At 46.3% G+C, this 24037-nt stretch overlaps 1 protein-coding gene across 1 annotated transcript in view; it reads right to left on the bottom strand.

The window, feature by feature from the left end:
* LOC148516787 (uncharacterized) overlaps positions 1-24037 on the bottom strand; it is a 63861-nt gene that overhangs the window by 26388 nt on the left and 13436 nt on the right. The window contains exons 2-6 of the mRNA XM_088479559.1: positions 20824-20895; positions 19727-19774; positions 15779-15889; positions 12893-12942; positions 11245-11285 (exon numbers count right to left, since the gene is read on the bottom strand). Of these exons, the coding sequence (XP_088335685.1) occupies positions 11245-11285; positions 12893-12942; positions 15779-15889; positions 19727-19774; positions 20824-20887 (314 nt within the window). The 5' untranslated portion in view covers positions 20888-20895. The remainder of the gene's footprint in view (positions 1-11244; positions 11286-12892; positions 12943-15778; positions 15890-19726; positions 19775-20823; positions 20896-24037) is intronic.

Genomic DNA, 24037 nt, shown 5'->3' with positions numbered 1-24037 from the left:
TAACCCCCAAAAATGACATGTAATTATTGGACTAATTAAGCTAATTGGAAACTTCTGATTGCCTAATTAGCCATTAGGGGGTGTCCAAGGGGTTAAGAATGGTGTCCAGACATTTTAACATTAAAATAAAGATTTTACTTTCAATATGTCCCATTCAGGGAGGCGTGAATACAAAAATAAAATGCAAATTCACTCTGACTGCTTCAGTGCAAGTTGCTAATTGGACTGCTAGATCCCTCAACATTTTAAATCTGCCCCCCACCTGCAGTACAGGATGGTTTTGACCAAGATGCACAGGTACTTGCTCTTTGTTACTCTATTCCCACTTCTGAATAAGATCCTTAGTGGGTTTTTTGTGCATTGATTTGCCTGTTTTAAAGGTGACACCTCTAAATTCGAGCGAGAAGCTGTTGCGAGGTTACAGAAGATGCCTGACTGTGTTTGGCCCTGGCTTCTGCAATAAGCATTCTAGTGCATGAAACAGCAGTAGCAAGACCACCACTCACAAAGAAAGGCCGTGATGTAAGTCCTTGCTGTGACTCGGATTCACTCGTTTTCTCCTATGTTAAAGGGGTACATTTACTAAGGGTTGATTTTGCATTTTGAGTGATTTGGCATTCGATTTGCATTCAATTTGTATTCCATTTTGCATTTGGGTATTTACTAAAGGCCAAATTGAATGTAAAATCAAATTTCAAATCGAATTTTAGTCAAAGCAACCTCAAATCGAACATCGGAAAAACATTGGTACTTTTACATAGACCAACACACAAATCCCTTATTTACTATCATTCTATTTGAAATCGAACACAAAATTGAACTTCAAATCGAACTTTAAATCCCCAAATGAATAAACCTGCTTCATGCTTTTAATTTGATCATGAGCAGGTCGAACTGACACAGATACATGCAGACATCAATGAGATGCCTGCAGGTATCTGATTGTAAAAAGCAAATAAATAGTTAAATGTAAAAAAAAAAATAATGTGAGGTACCCCCCCAAAACACAACCAGCCCCGGACTTTTGAAAGCCAGTCCTGGTTGTTTATGTATAGGGAACAAAATACGAAGGGTTCCACTGTACTTCATACAACCAGCACTGGGCTCTGGGAACCAGTCCTGGTTCTGGACTTACAGGCAAAAAATTATGTAGGGTTCCACTGTAAGTTCCAGATCCAGCACCGAACCCTTTCTAGTGGGGGGCTGATGCCACAGCCAGGGGAGCCCTATCACCGGGCCCCCCAGCCGCAGCATCAGTCCTGACCGCTAGTCAGCCCAGGCCAGGGATCCCTAGGGAGTTGGGGACCCCCCCAATAAAGGGCACTCCTAGCCTAAATTGATAGCCAGGGGCTATCCCCACCACCCCTGGGTGGTGGGTGGCAGGTTGATAGTGTAGCTGTACTGTAAAAATATAATATGTAAAATATTGTCTTTACAGTAGAACTGCAGGTCTCAGCAAGCCTCCCCCACATGCTGGTACTTGGAGAACCACAAGTAGCAGCATGTGGGGCATTAAGGGCCCACTGGTACCTGTAGTTCACCTGTAAAGAGATGTTGATAAAAACACAAGACACACACACCGTACAGAGTATAAGTTTAATACATACATACACACATACTCACCTACATTACCTGGAGTGGTCCTCTTGTCCCTGTAGGCATCCAAGGTCTTCTTAAAATAAAAAACAAAAAATGCGAACCACGCCCTAGATAACAACCAGGATGGTTGTTATCTCCTGAATGAAGTGCTCAGATGCGGCTTCTTCCTTTGAAGGTCTGTGTCTGAGCATTCATTGGCTAAGAGAGGTCAGCCCCCACCTCTCAGCCAATGAACGGCTCCCTCCATTGAACTCAATGATGGGAACCGCAGTATAAACTTTAGTTACCCTGCGGTTCCCATCATTGAGTTCAATGGAGAGAGCCATTCATTGGCTGAGAGAGGCAGGGGTTGACCTCTCTCAGCCAATGAACGCTCAGACACGGACCTTCAAAGAAGGAAGCCACGTCTGAGCGCTTCAGTCAGAACGTAATAATCATCCTGATTATTACTTAGTGCGTGGTTCGCGTTTATCGTTTTTTGTTTTAAAAAGACCATGGATGCCTACTTTGGACCGAAGAGGATCGAATCACGCATAGGAGACGGTGAGTATGTTTTCTTTTCCACAGGTTACCTATGGAATTTCTACTGGAGAAGGGGACCGATGCTACAGGGGTAGATAGGTGAGTATGTGTACATGTGTGTGTAAGTGTGTGTACATGTGTGAGTGCATGTATGTTTATTCAAATTATACTGTGTATGGTGCGCGTGTCTTGTGTTTTTTTCAACATTTATTTACAGGTGAACTACAGGTACCAGTGGGCCCTTAATGCCCTGCATGCTGGTACTTGTGGTTCTCCAAGTACCAGCATGCGGGAGAGGCTTGCTGGGACCTGCAGTTCTACTGTAAAGAGAAAGGACCTAATTCAGACCTACTCGCTAGGATGCGATCGCTCGTAGCTTGGCGATATTTGCAATCTGCGCATGTGTATGCATCACAATACGCGTGCGCGAACCACTGTGACAGATCGGGGAGCGCTCGCTCGCCAGTATAGCCAGCCCAGTTGATTGAGTGACAGAAGAGGCCATTTGTGGGTGGTAACAGAGGCAGACCACTAGAAACGGGGGAGTGGAGGTATGAACGCAGGCGTGCCTGTGTGTTTCAATACCATTTCATAGGCATGCATAATTAACAGACAGTGTCATTGTACACATCACCTGGTTGTATTTCACACTAAAGTGATCGCAGTGCTTGCGGCCAGGTATAGTCAACCTCAATCGCTGCGAGCGCATCCGATGGTGCTCGATGTACCAATGTTTTCATGCACTTCCAGGAGATGATGTGCACAAGGGGCATCTTAGGAATGGCTGGGCATCTCACCTGCATACATAAAGTGATCGCTCGCCATGACATAGTGGGCATGCTAATGCCTTGCCATGTGATCACCTGCCTTGCTGGACATGTGCTGGATTTGCATACGCTGGGAGCGAGCGATCACATCTAGCGAGTGGCACTGAATCAGGCCCAATGTTTTATATATTCTATTTTTACACTACACCTAAACTATCAACTCGCCACCCACCGCCCAGGGGTGGCGGATATAGCCCCGAGCTATCAACTTAGGCTAGGGGTGCCCTGGAGAGGGGGACCCCTTTATTGGGGGTGTACCCAACTCCCCAGGGATCCCTGGCCTGGGCTGACTAGCGGTCAGGACTGATGCTGCGGCTGGGGGGCCTGGTGATAGGGCTCCCCTGGCTGTGGCATCAGCCCACTGCTAGAAAGGGTCCGGTACTGGTTCTGGAACTTACAGTGGAACCCTATACAATTTTTCCCCTGTAAGTCCGGAACCAGGACTGGTTCCCAGAGCCTAGTGCTGGTTGTATTAAATATAGTGGAACCTTACGCAATTTTTTCCCTGTACTTAAACAACCAGGACTGGCTTTGAAAAGTCCGGGTCTGTTTGTGTTTTGGGGGGGTACCTCACATAATTTTTTTAAACATTTAACTATTTGTTTGCTTGTTACAGTCACATACATGCAGGCATCTCATTGATGTCTGCATGTATCTGTGTGAGAACGAACTGCTCATGCTGAAAGTGAAAGCATGAAGCAGTTCTATGCAGTCGGGGATTTGCAGTTAGTTTTGAAGTGGGATTTGCCATTCGATTTGTAAATGAACATGTCAAATCGAACAGGAAATCACTGTTGAAAACCGAACCAAATCGAATTCGATTTGAGAGATGCTTCTCAAATAAAATATTAGTAAATGAGGGATTTGAACTTTCGATTTGAGTCGGTTTGAGGTGAGCTAATCTGCCCATCTGCGCATGCATATAATTCGCGCAAGCCAGTCGTTGCGATCTGATTTGGGTTGCTCGTAAGCCACTATCAGGTCGCTGCTTTGAGTGACGGATAGTGCCGTTTGTGGGGGTAACAGGGGAAGGTTCTTGCGAATGGGGGAGTGGATGTGCGAACGCAGGCATGTCAGGCAGCCAAAACGTCATTTAAAGGGCGTGCATAATTAGCAAAGTAGCGTCATCGTACACATCACCTGCATGTATTTGAGCCCACACTGATCGCTGTGCTAGCGGCAGGTTAAGGCAACCTCAAGTGCTGTGAGCAGCTCCGATGGCAAACGATGGTCCCGATTAATCCTACATTTCCCGGAAATGACATTTGAAGTGAGTGGCCAGGAGGCGTCTTTAGACACTTGCGAGCGCACTTTGTCATACCTGGCTAAAACATAGTGGGCGTCCCTACTCGACGCAGTGTGAGCAATTCATTTAAATTTCCAGTCCCTTTTTGCCAGCGAGCGACCGCAACTTGCAAGCAGGTCTGAATGAGCTCCACAGTCTCTGGAAAGAGCCTGTACCAGGAACATACCTATATAGTTCATCTCCATATGTTTAGAAAGATTTGGGTAAGCTTGATACTGATGTGGACCATCTGCAGATCTTTTCTTCCGATGAATTCCCCCCCGTCCCCTATTACACATACCCCCTCTAAGCTACTACATTATCAGTCATTTCCACTTTTATCCCGATCCCCGGTTACACACACCACCATAGCAGCGCATCCTGATCCCCGGTTATACGCACCACCATAGCAGCGCATCCTGATCCCCGGTTATACACACCACCATAGCAGCGCATCCCGATCCCTGGTTACACACACCACCATAGCAGCGCATCCCGATACCTGGTTACACACACCACCATAGCAGCATATCCCAATCCCCGATTACACACACCACCATAGCAGCGCATCCTGATCCCTGGTTACACACACCACCACAGCAGCGCATCCTGATCAGCGGTTATACACACCACCATAGCAGCGCATCCCGATCCCAGGTTACACACACCACCATAGCAGCGCATCCTGATCCCCGGTTACACACACCATCATAGCAGCGCATCCCGATCCCTGGCTACACACACCACCATAGCAGCGCATCCCGATCCCTGGTTACACACACCATCATAGCAGCGCATCCCGATCCCTGGTTACACACACCATCATAGCAGTGCATCCCGATCCCTGGTTACACACACCACCATAGCAGCGCATCCCGATCCCTGGTTACACACCACCATAGCAGTGCATCCTGATCCCTGGTTACACACACCATCATAGCAGCGCATCCCGATCCCCGGTTATACACACCACCATAGCAGCGCATCCCGATCCCTGGCTACACACCACCATAGTAGCGCATCCCGATCCCTAGCTACACACCACCATAGCAGCGCATCCTGATCCCCGGCTACACACACCACCATAGCAACGCATCCTGATCCCTGGTTATACACACCACCATAGCAGCGCATCCCGATCCCCGGCTACACACACCACCATAGCAGCGCATCCCGATCCCCGGTTACACACACCACCATAGCAGCGCATCCCGATCCCCGGATACACACACCACCATAGTAGCGCATCCCGATCCCTGGTTATACACACCACCATTGCAACGCATCCCGATCCCAGGCTACACACACCACCTTAGCAGCACATCCCAATCCCCGGCTACACACACCACCATAGCAGCGCATCCCGATCCCTGGTTACACACACCACCATAGCAGCGCATCCCAATCCCTGGCTACACACACCACCATAGCAGCGCATCCCGATCCCTGGTTACACACACCACCATAGCAGCGCATCCCGATCCCTAGTTACACACACCACCAAAGCAGCGCATCCCGATCCCTGGTTACACACACCACCATAGCAGCGCATCCCGATCCCTGGTTACACACACCACCATAGCAGCGCATCCCGATCCCTGGCTACACACCACCATAGCAGCGCATCCTGTTCCCTGGTTACACACACCACCATAGCAGCGCATCCCGATCCCTGGTTACACACACCACCATAGCAGCGCATCCCGATCCCCGGATACACACACCACCATAGTAGCGCATCCCGATCCCTGGTTATACACACCACCATTGCAACGCATCCCGATCCCAGGCTACACACACCACCTTAGCAGCACATCCCAATCCCCGGCTACACACACCACCATAGCAGCGCATCCCGATCCCTGGTTACACACACCACCATAGCAGCGCATCCCAATCCCTGGCTACACACACCACCATAGCAGCGCATCCCGATCCCTGGTTACACACACCACCATAGCAGCGCATCCCGATCCCTAGTTACACACACCACCAAAGCAGCGCATCCCGATCCCTGGTTACACACACCACCATAGCAGCGCATCCCGATCCCTGGTTACACACACCACCATAGCAGCGCATCCCGATCCCTGGCTACACACCACCATAGCAGCGCATCCTGTTCCCTGGTTACACACACCACCATAGCAGCGCATCCCGATCCCTGGTTACACACAATCATAGCAGCACATCCTGATCCCCGGTTACACACGCCACCATAGCAGCGCATCCTGATCCCCGGTTACACACGCCACCATAGCAGCGCATCCTGATCCCCGGTTACACACGCCACCATAGCAGCGCATCCCGATCCCTGGTTACACACACCACCATAGCAGCGCATCCCGATCCCCGGCTACACACACCACCATAGCAGTGCATCCCGATCCCCGGCTACACACACCACCATAGCAGCGCATCCCGATCCCCGGCTACACACACCCCCATAGCCGCGCTTCCCGATCCCTGGTTACACACACCACCATAGCAGCGCATCCTGATCCCCGGCTACACACACCACCATAGCAACGCATCCCGATCCCCGGCTACACACCACCATAGCAACGCATCCTGATCCCCGGCTACACACACCACCATAGCAACGCATCCCGATCCCTAGTTACACACACCACCATAGCAACGCATCCCGATCCCTGGTTACACACACCACCATAGCAACGCATCCCGATCCCCGGTTACACACACCACCATAGCAGCGCATCCTGATCCCCGGTCACACACCACCATAGCAGCGCATCATGATCCCCGGCTACACACACCACCATAGCAGCGCATCCTGATCCCCGGTTACACACACCACCATAGCAGCGCATCCCGATCCCCGGCTACACACACCACCATAGCAGCGCATCCTTATCCCTGGTTACACACACCACCATAGCAACGCATCCCGATCCCTGGTTACACACACCACCATAGCAACGCATCCCGATCCCCGGTTACACACACCACCATAGCAACGCATCCCGATCCCCGGTTACACACACCACCATAGCAGCGCATCCTGATCCCCGGTTATACACACCACTATAGCAACGCATCCCGATCCCCGGCTACACACACCACCATAGCAGCACATCCCGATCCCTGGTTACACACCACCATAGCAGCACATCCCGATCCCCGGCTACACACACCACCATAGCAGCGCATCCTGATCCCCGGTTATACACACCACCATAGCAACACATCCTGATCCCTGGTTACACACACCACCATAGCAGCACATCCCGATCCCCGGCTACACACACAACCATAGCAGCGCATCCTTATCCCTGGTTACACACACCACCATAGCAACGCATCCTGATCCCCGGTTATACACACCACCATAGCAGCGCATCCCGATCCCCGGTTACACACACCACCATAGCAACGCATCCCGATCCCTGGTTACACACCACCATAGCAACGCATCCTGATCCCCGGTTATACACACCACCATAGCAGCGCATCCCGATCCCTGGTTACACACACCACCATAGCAGCGCCTCCCGATCCCCGGTTACACACACCACCACAGCAGCGCATCCCGATCCCCGGATACACACACCACCATAGCAGCGCATCCCGATCCCTGGCTGCACACACCACCATAGCAACGCATCCCTGACGAAGTCCCTACATACTCTCTGAATGTGCAAAATGCGTTTCAACAAAAAAACTTACTGCACTCACTTATATAATGAGCAGACTTTTTTTATTGTTTTTTTAATGCTGACTAGGTGTTACGTGTTGCTAGGCGTGACTTAGTGTGACTTAGTATGACGAGTCTGCGCTGTTGTGGGTCTTTTAGTATGGTAACTGCTGCCTTGGAAGATGTTACAATCTATGTGAGTCAATGAGAGGTACTGAATTACTGAGGTGCGTGCGATGTTATGGCATGTTGGGGTCAGTGGGGAACGTGTGGTTATCCTTATGGCTGTAGGAGAGCCCAGAAGCATTTGTGGCAGATTGGAGAGAGAGTATTAGATGGAACTTACCTTATGTGTAACTATGGGGAATTACCTGATCTCTTAGTGTGGGATTTAGACGGTTCCTAAAGGAGCCGCCTAATACCGACGCCAGGGGAACGGGTTATCCCCCACAGTTACACCTAAGGTAAATACATACTAAATCTTCTCCAGTCTGTCTAGCCTCTCGTACAGCCAATAGGATTACTGCGTGGTCACAGCTGACCCCTCAGGCACCTCAGTACGACAATACCCCCCATTGACTACACATAGACACCGGGCAGCAGTTATCTCATACAGAAATTAATGCCCACAACAGCTCTATGGGTCACACCCATTTTAGCCATATAGATGTTGATATGGCAAGTCACTATGCCTATTCTTGATCCTAAAAAGAGAAGAGAAGCCGTGTAAGAGACAGAGGTAAAGGGAGTCATGTATACATATAGAAGGACATTAATATATACATTATGAGGGAAAGACAATGGGAAAACACCTGGATGTGATTACTGTATGTGTGTCTCATACACTATAGCTCAGACATGTAACAAGACAATTGCTGCAGCGTCACAATACTCAGAATCCTGACAGGGACTCAGTAAGTATGCTAACCCTCCCCCCTACACCACTAACCCTCCCCCTATACCCCTAACCCTCCCCCCTATACTCCTAAGCCTCCCCCCTACACTCCTAACCCTCCCCCCTACACCCCTAACCCTCCCCCTACACCCCTAACCCTCCCCCTACACCCCTATCCCTCCTACACCCCTAACCCTCCCCCCTACACTCCTAACCCTCCCCCTACACCCCTAACCCTCCCCCCTACACCCTAACCCTCCCCCCTACACCCCTAACTCTCCAATGAGCTGTGTAATGCCCCATGTGAGGAGTGAGCTGTGTAAAGCCCCATGTGAGGTGTGAGCTGTGTAATGCCCCATGTGAAGTGTGAGCTGTGTAATGCCCCATGTGAGGAGTGAGCTGTGTAAATCCCCATGTGAGTTGTGAGCTGTGTAATGCCCCATGTGAGGTGTGAGCTGTGTAATGCCCCATGTGAGGTGTGAGCTGTGTAATGCCCCATGTGAGGTGTGAGCTGTATAATGCCCCGTGAGGTGTGAGCTGTGTAATGCCCCATGTGAGGTGTGAGCTGTGTAATGCCCCATGTGAGGTGTGAGCTCTGTAATGCCCCATGTGAGGTGTGAGCTGTGTAATGCCCCATGTGAGGTGTGAGCTGTGTAATGCCCCATGTGAGGTATGAGCTCTGTAATGCCCCATGTGAGGTGTGAGCTGCGTAATGCCCCATGTGTGGAGTGAGAGTGCGTGTCCTACCCCATGTGAGGGCCCGGTGGCACAGACCAGAGTGGAGGCTGAATGCTCCTAATGTGTAATGCCCGGTGGTACGGACCAGAGTGGAGGCTGAATGCTCCTAATGTGTAATGCCCGGTGGTACGGACCAGAGTGGAGGCTGAATGCTCCTAATGTGTAATGCCCGGTGGTACGGACCAGAGTGGAGGCCGGGGGCACCTAATGGATCCCTCCTCACAATCTGGAACTCATCCCTATAGGAAGGAGCGGGGCTCAGTAGGTAATGTCACCTGACAAGGGTGTCAGGCCTGAGGAATAGTCACCCCCATACTACTACTGTATGGGGACACGTGGCACATCATGTCACACAGGAAATACCCGTCATACTGTATCTCCTGTGCTGCAACATTTCTGAATGAGGTGTGTGACAGACACGGGGAAGCCACTGTGTCCGCAGGAGTAATGGCCCCAATCACGGTGATGAATAGGCCACATATTGTGGCGGTGGGGTGTACATTACACTGATACATGGGAATATGTATATTCTAGTCGGTCCTCCTAGCTGTGCATCTGTAGCCATGGGCATTATAGGCACAATCAGCTTCCTACAGCACCACTCAGTGTCACCCTTTTGTCTGCCCCCCCCTTAGACTGTAAGCTCTCATGAGCAGGGCCCTCATCCCTCATATGCTTCTCCTTCCCTCGCTTCTACCACCACATCCTCTACACTGACTACAATGGCACCAGCCTTTCTGCCGCCTGGTTGCCTATGTGAGTATTATGACGACTGATGCAGCAATGATCATACACAATGTCCATGTCCTGCAATGTTCTGTATTGTATGTGACTTTCCTTCCTGTATTGTTCATACTGGTTCTGTTATTGTCCTGTTATTGTTCATACTGGTTCTGTTATTGTCCTGTTATTGTTTATACTGGTTCTGTTAATGTCCTGTTATTTTCCTGTTAAAGTCCTGTTATTGTCCTGTTATAGTCCGTTATTATTGTACTGTTATAGTCCTGTTATTGCCCTGTTATAGTAATGTTATTGTTCTGTTATAGTCCTGTTATAGTCCTGTTAATGTCCTGTTATTGTTCTGTTATTGTCCTGTTCTAGTCCTGTTAATGTCCTGTTATTGTTCTGTTATTGTCCTGTTATTGTCCTGTTATTGTCATGTTAATGTCCTGTTATTGTTCTGTTATAATCCTGTTAATGTACTGTTATTGTCCTGTTATTATCCTGTTAATGTCCTGTTATTGTCCTGTTAATGTCCTGTTAATGTCCTGTTATTGTCCTGTTAATGTCCTGTTATTGTCCTGTTAATGTCCTGTTAATGTCCTGTTATTGTCCTGTTATTGTCCTGTTAATGTTCTGTTATTGTCCTGTTATTGTCCTGTTATTGTTCTGTTATTGTCCTGTTATTGTTCTGTTAATGTCCTGTTATTGTCCTGTTAATGTCCTGTTAATGTTCTGTTATTGTCCTGTTATTGTTCTGTTATTGTCCTGTTAATGTCCTGTTATTGTTCTGTTAATGTCCTGTTATTGTCCTGTTATTGTCCTGTTAATGTCCTGTTATTGTTCTGTTAATGTCATGTTATTGTCCTGTTAATGTCCTGTTATTGTCCTGTTATTGTTCTGTTATTGTCCTGTTATTGTCCTGTTATTGTCCTGTGTAAGGCGCTACGGAACCCTTGTGGCACCATATTAATAAAGAGTAATAATAATAGGAACTTACTTATCACTATCAGATGACAAATTATATGACCAGTATGATGCCTGTGGTACAGGGAAGAGATTTCCATAAATGTTAGTGAGTATACAGAATGTAACCAATTCAAGCTAGTTACTAACAGTTATAGATTTATTACATTTCATTCAGAAGATAAAAAGATGCCCATATATAAGCTGCTAATGGCTCCACACATAGGACTAGGGCTAGCAGGGGTGTGGGGTGTCAGTGGTGGCTGGTGTAATGGGAACCAGAACATTATTATATTATTACATACAGTACATCGGTATATTGGACACAGGGAACGCTGGGGCGAGTCCCCCCCAACACTTTCCCCGGCCACATTTTCCCACAGCCAAATCCCTTCCCTCTGACCCCCCATGGTCCCATCTCCTTCCTCTCTGTTCCCCACTGCACATGTCATAGCCGATTATTATATAGATTTCACTTGGATAGATAGATAGATAGATAGATAGATAGATAGATAGATAGATAGATAGATAGATAGATATGAGAGATAGATAGATAGATAGATAGATAGATAGATAGATAGATAGATAGATAGATAGATAGATAGATAGATAGATAGATAGATAGATAGATAGATATGAGATAGATAGATATGAGAGATAGATAGATAGATAGATAGATAGATAGATAGATAGATAGATAGATAGATAGATAGATAGATAGATAGATAGATAGATAGATAGATAGATAGATAGATAGATAGATAGATATGAGATAGATAGATAGATAGATAGAATAGATATTAGATATTAGATAGATAGATAGATAGATAGATAGATAGATAGATAGATAGATATGAGATAGATAGATAGATATGAGATAGATAGATATATATGAGATAGATAGATATGAGATAGATAGATAGATAAATAGATAGATAGATAGATATGAGATAGATAGATAGATAGATAGAATAGATATTAGATAGATAGATAGATAGATAGATATGAGATAGATAGATAGATAGATAGATAGTAAGATAGATATGACATAGATAGATAGAATAGATATTAGATAGATAGATAGATAGATAGATAGATAGATAGATAGATAGAAAGATATGAGATAGATATGATATGAGATAGATAGATAGATATGAGATAGATAGATATGAGATAGATAGATAGATAGATAGATAGATATGAGATAGATAGATAGAGTAACAGGTTGTCAGTGATTGGCAGGAGGTAACGAGGGGGGTCTAAATAATGTATGCGTGTTGGACCATTTAAATGGGCATGCATAAGTTATCCACTGCATCCTTACTGGCAGCAGGAGAACCTTCTACCGGATCTGCGTTAGATGTTTCCGGTATGTGTGTGAGCAGCGTATGTGAGATGCTGTCAGTGGGCGGCTCTAAGCACTGGACGGCGAGTGAGTCATTAGCATATTAGCGCAATTGCGATCCATGAGAGATCACAGCTGCGATGGCGTTTGCCTCCACACCTGAATTAGTACCTCTATACTGTACGTACATGGCAGCCATTACTGTGAGGTAACTTTGGTGATGTAATAATAATGATTTGCACCAAACATTATTATGTATTGTATGGCAGAGCCAGACGGCACAGACTCCCTCACATTCTCTGGCCTGGTGTACAGGTGTTTTATTCATGTACTGTACCTGGTAAATCCCGGTCATAGATGGGAATTGCCCGATGTTTCTCTCTGTCTCTGTAAATAAAAAGCAAAATGTCAGTCACACTGGTGCCTTCAGTCATGGGGATAGTGGCTTGTAGTATGTCTCTATGTACTTTACCAGTGATTTCAACCTTTTCAACTGGAGGCACACCACAACATTTTAAAATTGCTGAGGCACATTATCCTGCGACGCGGCGTGCGTGACAAATGAAAAATCATACACATTGGCTCGCACATACAAAATACACACATTGGCCTTCACAGGAATAAACACACTACATTGGCCTCCACAGGAATAAAACACACTACATTGGCCTCCAGAGGAATAAAACACACTACATTGGCCTCCACAGGAATAAAACACACTACATTGGCCTCCACAGGAATAAAACACACTACATTGGCCTCCACAGGAATAAAACACACTACATTGGCCTCCACAGGTATAAAACACACTACATTGGCCTCCACAGGTATAAAATATACTACATTGGCCTCCACAGGAATAAAACACACTACAGTGGCCTCCACAGGTATAAAACACACTACATTGGCCTCCACAGGAATAAAACACACTACATTGGCCTCCACAGGTATAAAACACACTACATTGGCCTCTACAGGAATAAAACACACTACATTGGCCTTCAGAGGAATAAAACACACTACATTGGCCTCCACAGGAATAAAACACACTACATTGGCCTCCACAGGAATACAGTAAAACACACTACATTGGCCTCCACAGGTATAAAACACACTACATTGGCCTCCACAGGTATAAAACACATTACATTGGCCTCTACAGGAATACAGTAAAACACACTACATTGGCCTCCACAGGTATAAAATACACTACATTGGCCTCCACAGGTATAAAACACACTACATTGGCCTCTACAGGAATACAGTAAAACACACTACATTGGCCTCCACACTAGTGTGCCGCAGCACTGTGGTTAAAAAACGCTGCACTATGCTGTATATTACACACTATGGGGGGACTCAATTAACCGAAATGACCCCTTTACATGGGTTAATGCGGCTAGATTCAACTTAACGTGGCAGGGTACAAATTATGTGCAATTAATTTAAGCTGCACAAATTAATCCGCATTAACTCTCCATAGGATATAACGTGGCTTTTACCTCACATCCCCTGAGCAGGTACAATCCCATTTTTTAAGGTAAAACTGTGAGGACTTGAGGGCTAATTCAGCATCGCACATATGTACAATGCTGAGCGCAGATTCCCAGTTATCAGGAATCTGGCGCGTGCGCAGGACCCGTTCTATCTGTCCATCCATCCAGGTTTTCCCCTCTTCCCTTTATACAGTGTGTTACTGAGAAATGAGCCATTGGCAGTGAAATGACTGCGGGTGGCTTAGATCCATATTACTAATATTAGAGAATTGTGCCCTACATAGACCTTGTTACTGTCTGGGATCTTTTTGTAATAAAAATGGAGAATAAAAATAGAAGAGAGATTATTACAGCAGAAACGTCGATTACCAAACGCAAATGATCTGAAGCGCAAATTAGCCCAACACCAGCTACGGGAACCAATTATTACATCGGGCCAATAGTCAGAGTTGGTATATCTTCCTTAGAGGACACATGACTGCCACCATCACAGCTTCTGTCACTGCCGCTACCTGGCGGAAGTTCTAACCTCAGCACTCATAAGGACAGGAGATTCCACAGAACTTGTGGAGATTCTGGCCGCTCACTAGAGAACCACCACTGAGTGCAGGGCAAGGACACTCCAGCCCATGACACACACACACAGGACATACAAAACCCTGACGACCACCTTCAGGGTGAGGGAGACATATGGTGTGCACACTATACTGGAAGTTGCTCCCCTCCCCAACAATGGCCATCTTACACATCCCATTCCCAGTGTGTGACGCTACACTGCAGACACGCCACAGGGAGATATCACCACTATTTGGAATACAGACAGGGGAACACCCTGAAGCAGCCATCCTTTAGAATGTAAGCTCTTATGAGCAGGGCCCTCTACCCTCTTGTGCTTCTCCTAATGCTACTTACTCCCCACAAGGGCACCTAACACTTGGTTGCTTTGCTCTGTTACCTATCTGGGTGTTATGGTGGCGAATGTAGCAATGTATATTATCCATGTCCTGTATTGTATTGTATTGTAAGTCAACCTATTTGCCTATGTACTTTGTTAGGCGCTGCGGAACACTTGTGGTGCCATATAAATAAATGCTAATAATAATAATAATAATAATAATCTTGTCTCCCCAACACCCTCTGTGACAACAGGCTTCCCGCACTAGACAATAATGATAATGTAATGTACATGTTATTGGGATTGTCTGGAGCTCTGTGTCTCCATTGTTAGCAATCTTATAAACAGAAACACTCTCTATACTAAACCAAGTCCCCCCATTATTGCCTTATATCCCATACACTCTGCTCTATGTCATCTTTTGGCCACGCAGTATTACACCATGTACTGTGCTCATTTTCCTCTCACCAGCCCCACTCACCATACAGAGCCTGTAGTGGAGTGACAGACAGAAGTGCCGGGAGGGGGGTCCCAAAACACCTGAAAGCCTAGGGGTCGGCCATGGGTTAATACGGCTCTGGTCAGGGGTGTAGGGGCCTTATAGAAACTGTATGTAAGGTCCCTTATGTACCGACAAGTGATGGAAATTCTATATAACACATGAAACTGTATCAGGGAAGATGGACGCCCCCATCCATGGGCTGCACCCCCAGAACCTATGGTAGTTACCCCCTTGTATTTGGCATAGGGAACTGCATGACTCCCCAAGGTGTACACTATGTAATCACAGAGAGGGGTCATATAATGTCACAGCTTTATCTACTTAGCTTACTGAATATTATGCGGCGCATACTCCGGCCGATGCGAGACAGGAACGTATTTTTTCTGTGTCTTTCTTGCTGTCTCAGCCTTTGGCATTCTTTTTTATTACATATTGGTGGAGCTGTTGAGTGCAAAAATAAAATGAGTAATCTATATACAGTAATATACGTATAGACATAATAATACATCTGGTGGAGAAATGCAGAACAGTAACAGGACAGGTCATCCTCCATTATTATCTAGATGGTAATCTGTGATCCTGTATGTCATTGTCTCACTTTGTGTTATGAGCCTGATTCTCAGGGGTCAATCCAATTAGGTGGGAGCTGGGTCCTGCCAGCCGCTCTCATGGCAAATTCCATTTGTATTCCAATTCCAAATTCGCATGTGTTCCGGCGTTAATTACACCAGTGTGCATGAAGACAGTCATAGAGGACAGCTCTCTTGGTCCTTTGCAAATCAGGAACCTCCGTATCTATGACCCAGAAATCTCTCTGGTGTCCTACTGCACATGCATAGAAGAACGCGTGCACCGCAGGGGGTGCTGGGAGGGATACGATTGGATTGCTATCACATCTATTTGTGATTAGAAGATCATAGGCTTCTATAGGGTAACGTCATCTGAAGATGGCATTACTCACCGCATCCAAGCCCTGGTATGCATTACATTCTGGGGCTTGGTGCATATGAGAAATGCGGGCAAACCACAAAAAACTGCAAATTTAAGGGGGTTTTACCGCATTTTTTGCATTGCAAGGTATGTGGAGGTGTAAATGATGTAGGACAGGTATGTGGAGATGTAAATGATGTAGGACAGGTATGTGGAGATGTAAATGATGTAGGACAGGAATGTGGAGATGTAAATGATGTAGGACAGGTATGTGGAGGTGTAAATGATGTAGGACAGGTATGTGGAGGAGTAAATGATGTAGGACAGGTATGTGGAGGTGTAAATGATGTAGGACAGGTATGTGGAGGTATAAATGATGTAGGACAGGTATGTGGAGGTGTAAATGATGTAGGACAGGTATGTGGAGGTGTAAATGATGTAGGACAGGTATGTGGAGATATAAATGATGTAGGACAGGAATGTGGAGATGTAAATGATGTAGGACAGGTATGTGGAGGTGTAAATGATGTAGGACAGGTATGTGGAGGTGTAAATAATGTAGGACAGGTATGTGGAGATGTAAATGATGTAGGACAGGAATGTGGAGATGTAAATGATCTAGGACAGGTATGTGGAGGTGTAAATGATGTAGGACAGGTATGTGGAGATGTAAATGATGTGGGACAGGTATGTGGAGATGTAAATGATGTGGGACAGGAATGTGGAGATGTAAATGATGTGGGACAGGTATGTGGAGGTGTAAATGATGGAGGACAGGTATGTGGAGATGTAAATGATGTGGGACAGGTATGTGGAGGTGTAAATGATGTAGGACAGGTATGTGGAGATGTAAATGATGTGGGACAGGTATGTGGAGGTGTAAATGATGTAGGACAGGTATGTGGAGGTGTAAATGATGTAGGACAGGTATGTGGAGGTGTAAATGGTGTAGGCCAGGTATGTAAAGGTGTAAATGATGGGGGACAGGTATGTGGAGGTGTAAATGATGTGGGACAGGTATGTGGAGGTGTAAATGATGTAGGACAGGTATGTGGAGGTGTAAATGATGTGGGACAGGTATGTGGAGGTGTAAATGATGTAGGACAGGTATGTGGGGGTGTAAATGATGTAGGACAGGTATGTGGAGGTGTAAATGATGTGGGACAGGTATGTGGAGGTGTAAATGATGTAGGACAGGTATGTGGAGGTGTAAATGATGTGGGATAGGTATGTGGAGGTGTAAATGATGTATGACAGGTATGTGGAGGTGTAAATGATGTAGGACAGGTATGTGGAGGTGTAAATGATGTAGGACAGGAATGTGGAGATGTAAAAGATGTAGGACAGGTATATGGAGATGTAAATGATGTGGGACTGGTATGTGGAGATGTAAATGATGTGGGACAGGTATGTGGAGATGTAAATGATGTAGGACAGGAATGTGGAGATGTAAATGATGTAGGACAGGTATGTGGAGGTGTAAATGATGTAGGACAGGTATGTGGAGATGTAAATGATGTAGGACAGGTATGTGGAGGTGTAAATGATGTAGGACAGGTATGTGGAGATGTAAATGATGTAGGACAGGTATGTGGAGGTGTAAATGATGTAGGACAGGTATGTGGAGATGTAAATGATGTAAGACAGGAATGTGGAGATGTAAATGATGTGGGACAGGTATGTGGAGGAGTAAATTAAGTAGGACAGGTATGTGGAAGTGTAAATTATGTAGGACAGGTATGTGGAGGAGTAAATGATGTAGGACAGGTATGTGGAGGTGTAAATGATGTGGGACAGGTATGTGGAGGTGTAAATGATGTAGGACAGGTATGTGGAGGTGTAAATGATGTAGGACAGATATGAGGAGGAGTAAATGATGTGGGACAGGTATGTGGAGGTGTAAATGATGTGGGACAGGTATGTGGAGGTGTAAATGATGTGGGACAGGTATGTGGAGGTATAAATGATGTAGGACAGGTATGTGGAGGTGTAAATGATGTAGGACAGGTATGTGGAGATGTAAATGATGTAGGACAGGAATGTGGAGATGTAAATGATGTAGGACAGGTATGTGGAGGTGTAAATGATGTAGGACAGGTATGTGGAGGTGTAAATTATGTAGGACAGGTATGTGGAGGTGTAAATAATGTAGGACAGTTATGTGGAGGTGTAAATGATGTAGGACAGGTATGTGGAGGTGTAAATGATGTGGGATAGGTATGTGGAGGTGTAAATGATGTAGGACAGGTATGTGGAGGTGTAAATGATGTAGGACAGGTATGTGGAGATGTAGATGATGTAGGACAGGAATGTGGAGATGTAAATGATGTAGGACAGGTATGTGGAGATGTAAATGATGTGGGACAGGTATGTGGAGATGTAAATGATGTAGCACAGGAATGTGGAGGTGTAAATGATGTAGGACAGGTATGTGGAGGTGTAAATGATGTAGGACAAGTATGTGGAGGTGTAAATGATGTAGGACAGGTATGTGGTGGTGTAAATGATGTAGGACAGGAATGTGGAGGTGTAAATGATGTAGGACAGGTATGTGGAGATGTAAATGATGTAGGAGAGGAATGTGGAGGTGTAAATTATGTAGGACAGGTATGTGGAGATGTAAATGATGGGGGCAGGTATGTGGAGGTGTAAATGATGTAGAATAGGTATGTGGAGGTGTAAATGATGTGGGGCAGGTATGTGGAGGTGTAAATGATGTAGGATAGGAATGTGGAGGTGTAAATGATGTAGGACAGGAATGTGGAGGTGTAAATGATGTGTCATGAGACAAACTCACATTTGCAAACTCACACCTAATTGGATAGAGCCCTTTGTTTGGAATAAATAAAAAAATATTAATTGGATTGGGTAAGGGATGCCGGCGTTTAGAATCCCATCGGTCATAACTGTGATGCCGGCATCCTGACAGAGTTAGGATATTGACACCAGCAGGCAAGTGTCCTAACCCAACCTCTACCCCTACCACTAAACCTAACCCTACCTCCCTGTAGCCTAAACCTCCCCCTCCCCCTAGTGCCTAATCCTAACCCCTAAACCTAACCCCAATACTTATCATTGAGTAGCCCGCAGTGGGGATGCTGATATTTGTGGGCCTCATAGCAACTGTATGTAAGGTACCTTATGTACCACCAAATTAAGTAAATTCTATATAACATTTGGAACTTTATCAGGGAAGATGGATGCCCCTCATACATGGGCTGCACCCCCAGAACCTATGGAAGTTACCCCCTTGTATTTAGCATAGGGAACTGCATGACTCCCCAAATGTGTACGCTATGTAATCACAGAGGGGTCATATAATGTCACAGCTTTATCTACTTAGCTTACGTATAAGCATGTCTCTCCTCCTCCTCCTCTCCGGTGGCTTTATTGGAGCTGTTGAGTACAAAAATAAAATTAGTAATCTATATACAGTAATATAGGTATAGACATAATAATACATCTGGTGGAGAAACGCAGAACAGTAACCGGGACAGGTCATCCTCCATTATTATCTAGATAGTAATCTGTGATCCTGTATGTCATTGTCTCACTTTGTGTTATGAGCCTGAATCTGAGGGGCATTCTAATTAGGTGGGAGCTGGGTCCTGACATCCTCTATCACAGCGATCTCACACCACAAATTCCATTTACAATCCAATTCCAACCGACACTGATTTTTCAGAGGGAATTTGTGATTTTTTTGTGCGCACTTGAGCAGGTGAGAAAGTCGGGAAAATATATATTTTAAGGTAAAACTGTCAGGACAATTGTTGGGGGGGAAGCTCGAAACACCTGAAGGCCTAGGGGATGGCCATGGGTTAGGGGCATAACTAGATATTGTGGCCCCATGCCAGCGGTATGTAAGGGGTTGGGTATAGCCGCCAGGTGAGATACCGATGCTGGAAGCTCGAACATGATGAATTCCGATGGCTATGATAAGAAAGCTAACCCTACCCTTACCCCCTTACCCTCCCTTAGTGGTGCCTAACCCTAAGTCCCCCCAGGGGTGCTTAAACCTACCCCCCTTTCCGCACCCTAAACCTGACCATCCTGGGGGTGCCTAACCCTCCCCCTCCGCAGCTAACAGTAGGTGGATTACCTACATTCGGGAAGCCATCTGTTGGGATTTAGATGCCTATCTTTAGTCCCAAATTGGGATTTCAACGCTGAGATTTAGTCAGGCAGCTTCCCGTCCATCGTTATATTGACTACATCCCGTATGTATGGTCCCTTATGTACCGCCAAGTGATGGAAATCCTGTACAACACATGGAACTTTATCGGGGAAGATGGACGCCCCTCATCCATGGGCTGCACCCCCAGAACCTATGGTAGTTATCCCCTTGTATTAGGCATAGGGAACTGCATGACTCCCCCAAGGTGTACACTATGTAATCACAGAAAGGGGTCATATAATGTCACAGCTTTATCTACTTAGCTTACAGAATAGCGCACGGCAAATGCGGGCAGCAGATGATGGTGTTCTTTGCTTCATTGTTTCAGGCATAGTTGGAACTGTTGAGTTAAAAAAAAAATTGTGATATATATGATATAATATACGTATAAACATAATAATACATCTGGTGGAGAAATGCAGAACAGTAACGGGGACAGGTCATCCTCCATTATTATCTAGATGGTAATCTGTGATCCTGTATGTCATTGTCTCACTTGCTCACTTTGTGTTATGAGCCTGATTCTGAGGGGTCAATCCAATTAGGTGGGAGCTGGGTCCTGCCAGCCGCTCTCATGGCAAATTCCATTTGTATTCCAATTCCAAACTCACATGCGTGCCGGCTATGCATGAAGAAACTCGCAAAGGGAGCTCTCTTGGTAAGAACGGTCCTTTGCAAATCAGGGACCTCCAGGTCTATGACCCAGAAATCCCTCTGCTGTCCTACTGGACATGTATAGAAGGACGCGCACACCGCAGGGGGGTGCTGGGAGGGATATGATTGGATCCCTCTCACATCTCATAGGCTTCTATAGGGTAACGCCATTTTTGCATCCAAGCCCCGGGTGTGATGTACTAACCGTGCAGAGTACATCCCGCCAGACATCGCAATGTTACTGATCTATGCACTAACATAAGCCATCAGTACAGCAAAGGATGGCTCTTCCGATATGAGCTGTTCTTTGCGATCAGCGCTGCGCCCTAGACTTACGGCTTCATGACCCAGGAGCTCATCTGCTCATGCGCAGAGTGATGTGGCGGCCGCAGGGCATGCTGGGAGGGATCCGATGGGATGCCTCATACCAGCGCAATGCGGTAGAAGCTCATAGGCCATAGGCTTATATATGGTAAAGCCAGCAAAACCTGGCGTTACCCTCCGCATCAGAGCCCCGGCGACAAGCCAATAGTACATATGGAAAACGCAGTAAAACCATGAAAATTTAGTTTTTGACACATTTTCCATTTAGTTCATCCCACCCCCGGTATGCATTACATTTTGGGGCTTGGTGCATTTGAGAAATGCGGGTAAACCCCCGAACACTGCATTCTCGGGGGTCTGACCACATTTTTGCGATGCTGCACCCAGACCCAGGAGAGGTATAAATGAAGGGGGACAGGTATGTGGAGATGTAAATGATGTGGGACAGGTATGTGGAGGTGTAAATGGTGTAGGACAGGTATGTGGAGGTGTAGATGATGTAGGACAGGTATGTGGAGGTGTAAATGATGAGGGACAGGTATGTGGAGATGTAAATGATGTGGGACAGGTATGTGGAGGTGTAAATGGTGTAGGACAGGTATGTGGAGGTGTAGATGATGTAGGACAGGTATGTGGAGGTGTAAATGATGTAGGACAGGTATGTGGAGATGTAAATGATGTGGGACAGGTATGTGGAGGTGTAAATGGTGTAGGACAGGTATGTGGAGGTGTAGATGATGTAGGACAGGTATGTGGAGATGTAAATGATGTGGGACAGGTATGTGAAGGTGTAAATGGTGTAGGACAGGTATGTGGAGGTGTAGATGATGTAGGACAGGTATGTGGAGGTGTAAATGATGTAGGACAGGTATGTGGAGATGTAAATGAAGGGGGACAGGTATGTGGAGGTATAAATGGTGTAGGACAGGTATGTGGAGGTGTAAATGATGTAGGACAGGTATGTGGAGGTGTAAATGATGTAGGACAGATATGTGAAGGTGTAAATGGTGTAGGACAGGTATGTGGAGGTGTAGATGATGTAGGACAGGTATGTGGAGGTGTAAATGATGTAGGACAGGTATGTGGAGGTGTAAATGATGTAGGACAGGTATGTGGAGGTGTAAATGATGGGGGACAGGTATGTGGAGGCGTAAATGATGTGTGACAGATATGTGGAGGTGTAAATGATGTGGGACAGGTATGTGGAGATGTAAATGATGTGGGACAGGTATGTGGAGGTGTAAATGGTGTAGGACAGGTATGTGGAGGTGTAGATGATGTAGGACAGGTATGTGGAGGTGTAAATGATGTAGGACAGGTATGTGGAGATGTAAATGATGTGGGACAGGTATTTGGAGGTATAAATGATGTAGGACAGGTATGTGGAGGAGTAAATGATGTAGGACAGGTATGTGGAGATGTAAATGATGTGGGACAGGTATGTGAAGGTGTAAATGGTGTAGGACAGGTATGTGGAGGTGTAGATGATGTAGGACAGGTATGTGGAGGTGTAAATGATGTAGGACAGGTATGTGGAGATGTAAATGAAGGGGGACAGGTATGTGGAGGTATAAATGGTGTAGGACAGGTATGTGGAGGTGTAAATGATGTAGGACAGGTATGTGGAGGTGTAAATGATGTAGGACAGATATGTGGAGGTGTAAATGATGTAGGACAGGTATGTGGAGGTGTAAATGATGTAGGACAGGTATGTGGAGGTGTAAATGATGTAGGACAGGTATGTGGAGGTGTAAATGATGGGGGACAGGTATGTGGAGGCGTAAATGATGTGTGACAGATATGTGGAGGTGTAAATGATGTGGGACAGGTATGTGGAGATGTAAATGATGTGGGACAGGTATGTGGAGGTGTAAATGGTGTAGGACAGGTATGTGGAGGTGTAGATGATGTAGGACAGGTATGTGGAGGTGTAAATGATGTAGGACAGGTATGTGGAAATGTAAATGATGTGGGACAGGTATTTGGAGGTATAAATGATGTAGGACAGGTATGTGGAGGAGTAAATGATGTAGGACAGGTATGTGGAGGTGTAATTGAAGGGGGACAGGTATGTGGAGGTGTAAATGATGTGGATACAGGATGCCAGACCTCAGGGTCCCATCGGTTAGAATTCCGTTACCAACATCTTGACAGAGTTAGGAGGATACTGACGCCGGCAGATAGGTATCCTAACCCAACCACTGCCCCTAAACCTAACCCTCCCTCCCCGCATCCTAAACTTTACCCTCCCTCATAGCATAAACCTAATCCTCCCCCTACCCCACAGCCTAAACCTAATCCTCCTCCTAGTGCCTATCTCTCCCCCTAACCCCAATACTTACCGCCGAGATGCTGCCGCCGGGATTCTGACTGGTGTCAGGATTCCGGTGCCGGCATTCTAAGCATCAGCATCCCGACAGCCGGGATATCAACTACATCCCGATTACGGGTGGTATTCAATTAGTGGCGATATTACGTGCAAAATCCGTATTTTTGGTTAGAAA

Source organism: Taudactylus pleione, unplaced genomic scaffold (assembly GCF_031769625.1).
Source record: "Taudactylus pleione unplaced genomic scaffold, aTauple2 ptg000241l, whole genome shotgun sequence".
NCBI classification, from domain to species: domain Eukaryota; kingdom Metazoa; phylum Chordata; class Amphibia; order Anura; family Myobatrachidae; genus Taudactylus; species Taudactylus pleione.
The sequence above is the reverse complement of the archived record's forward strand: the minus strand, read 5'-3'. Positions and strand labels throughout refer to the sequence as shown.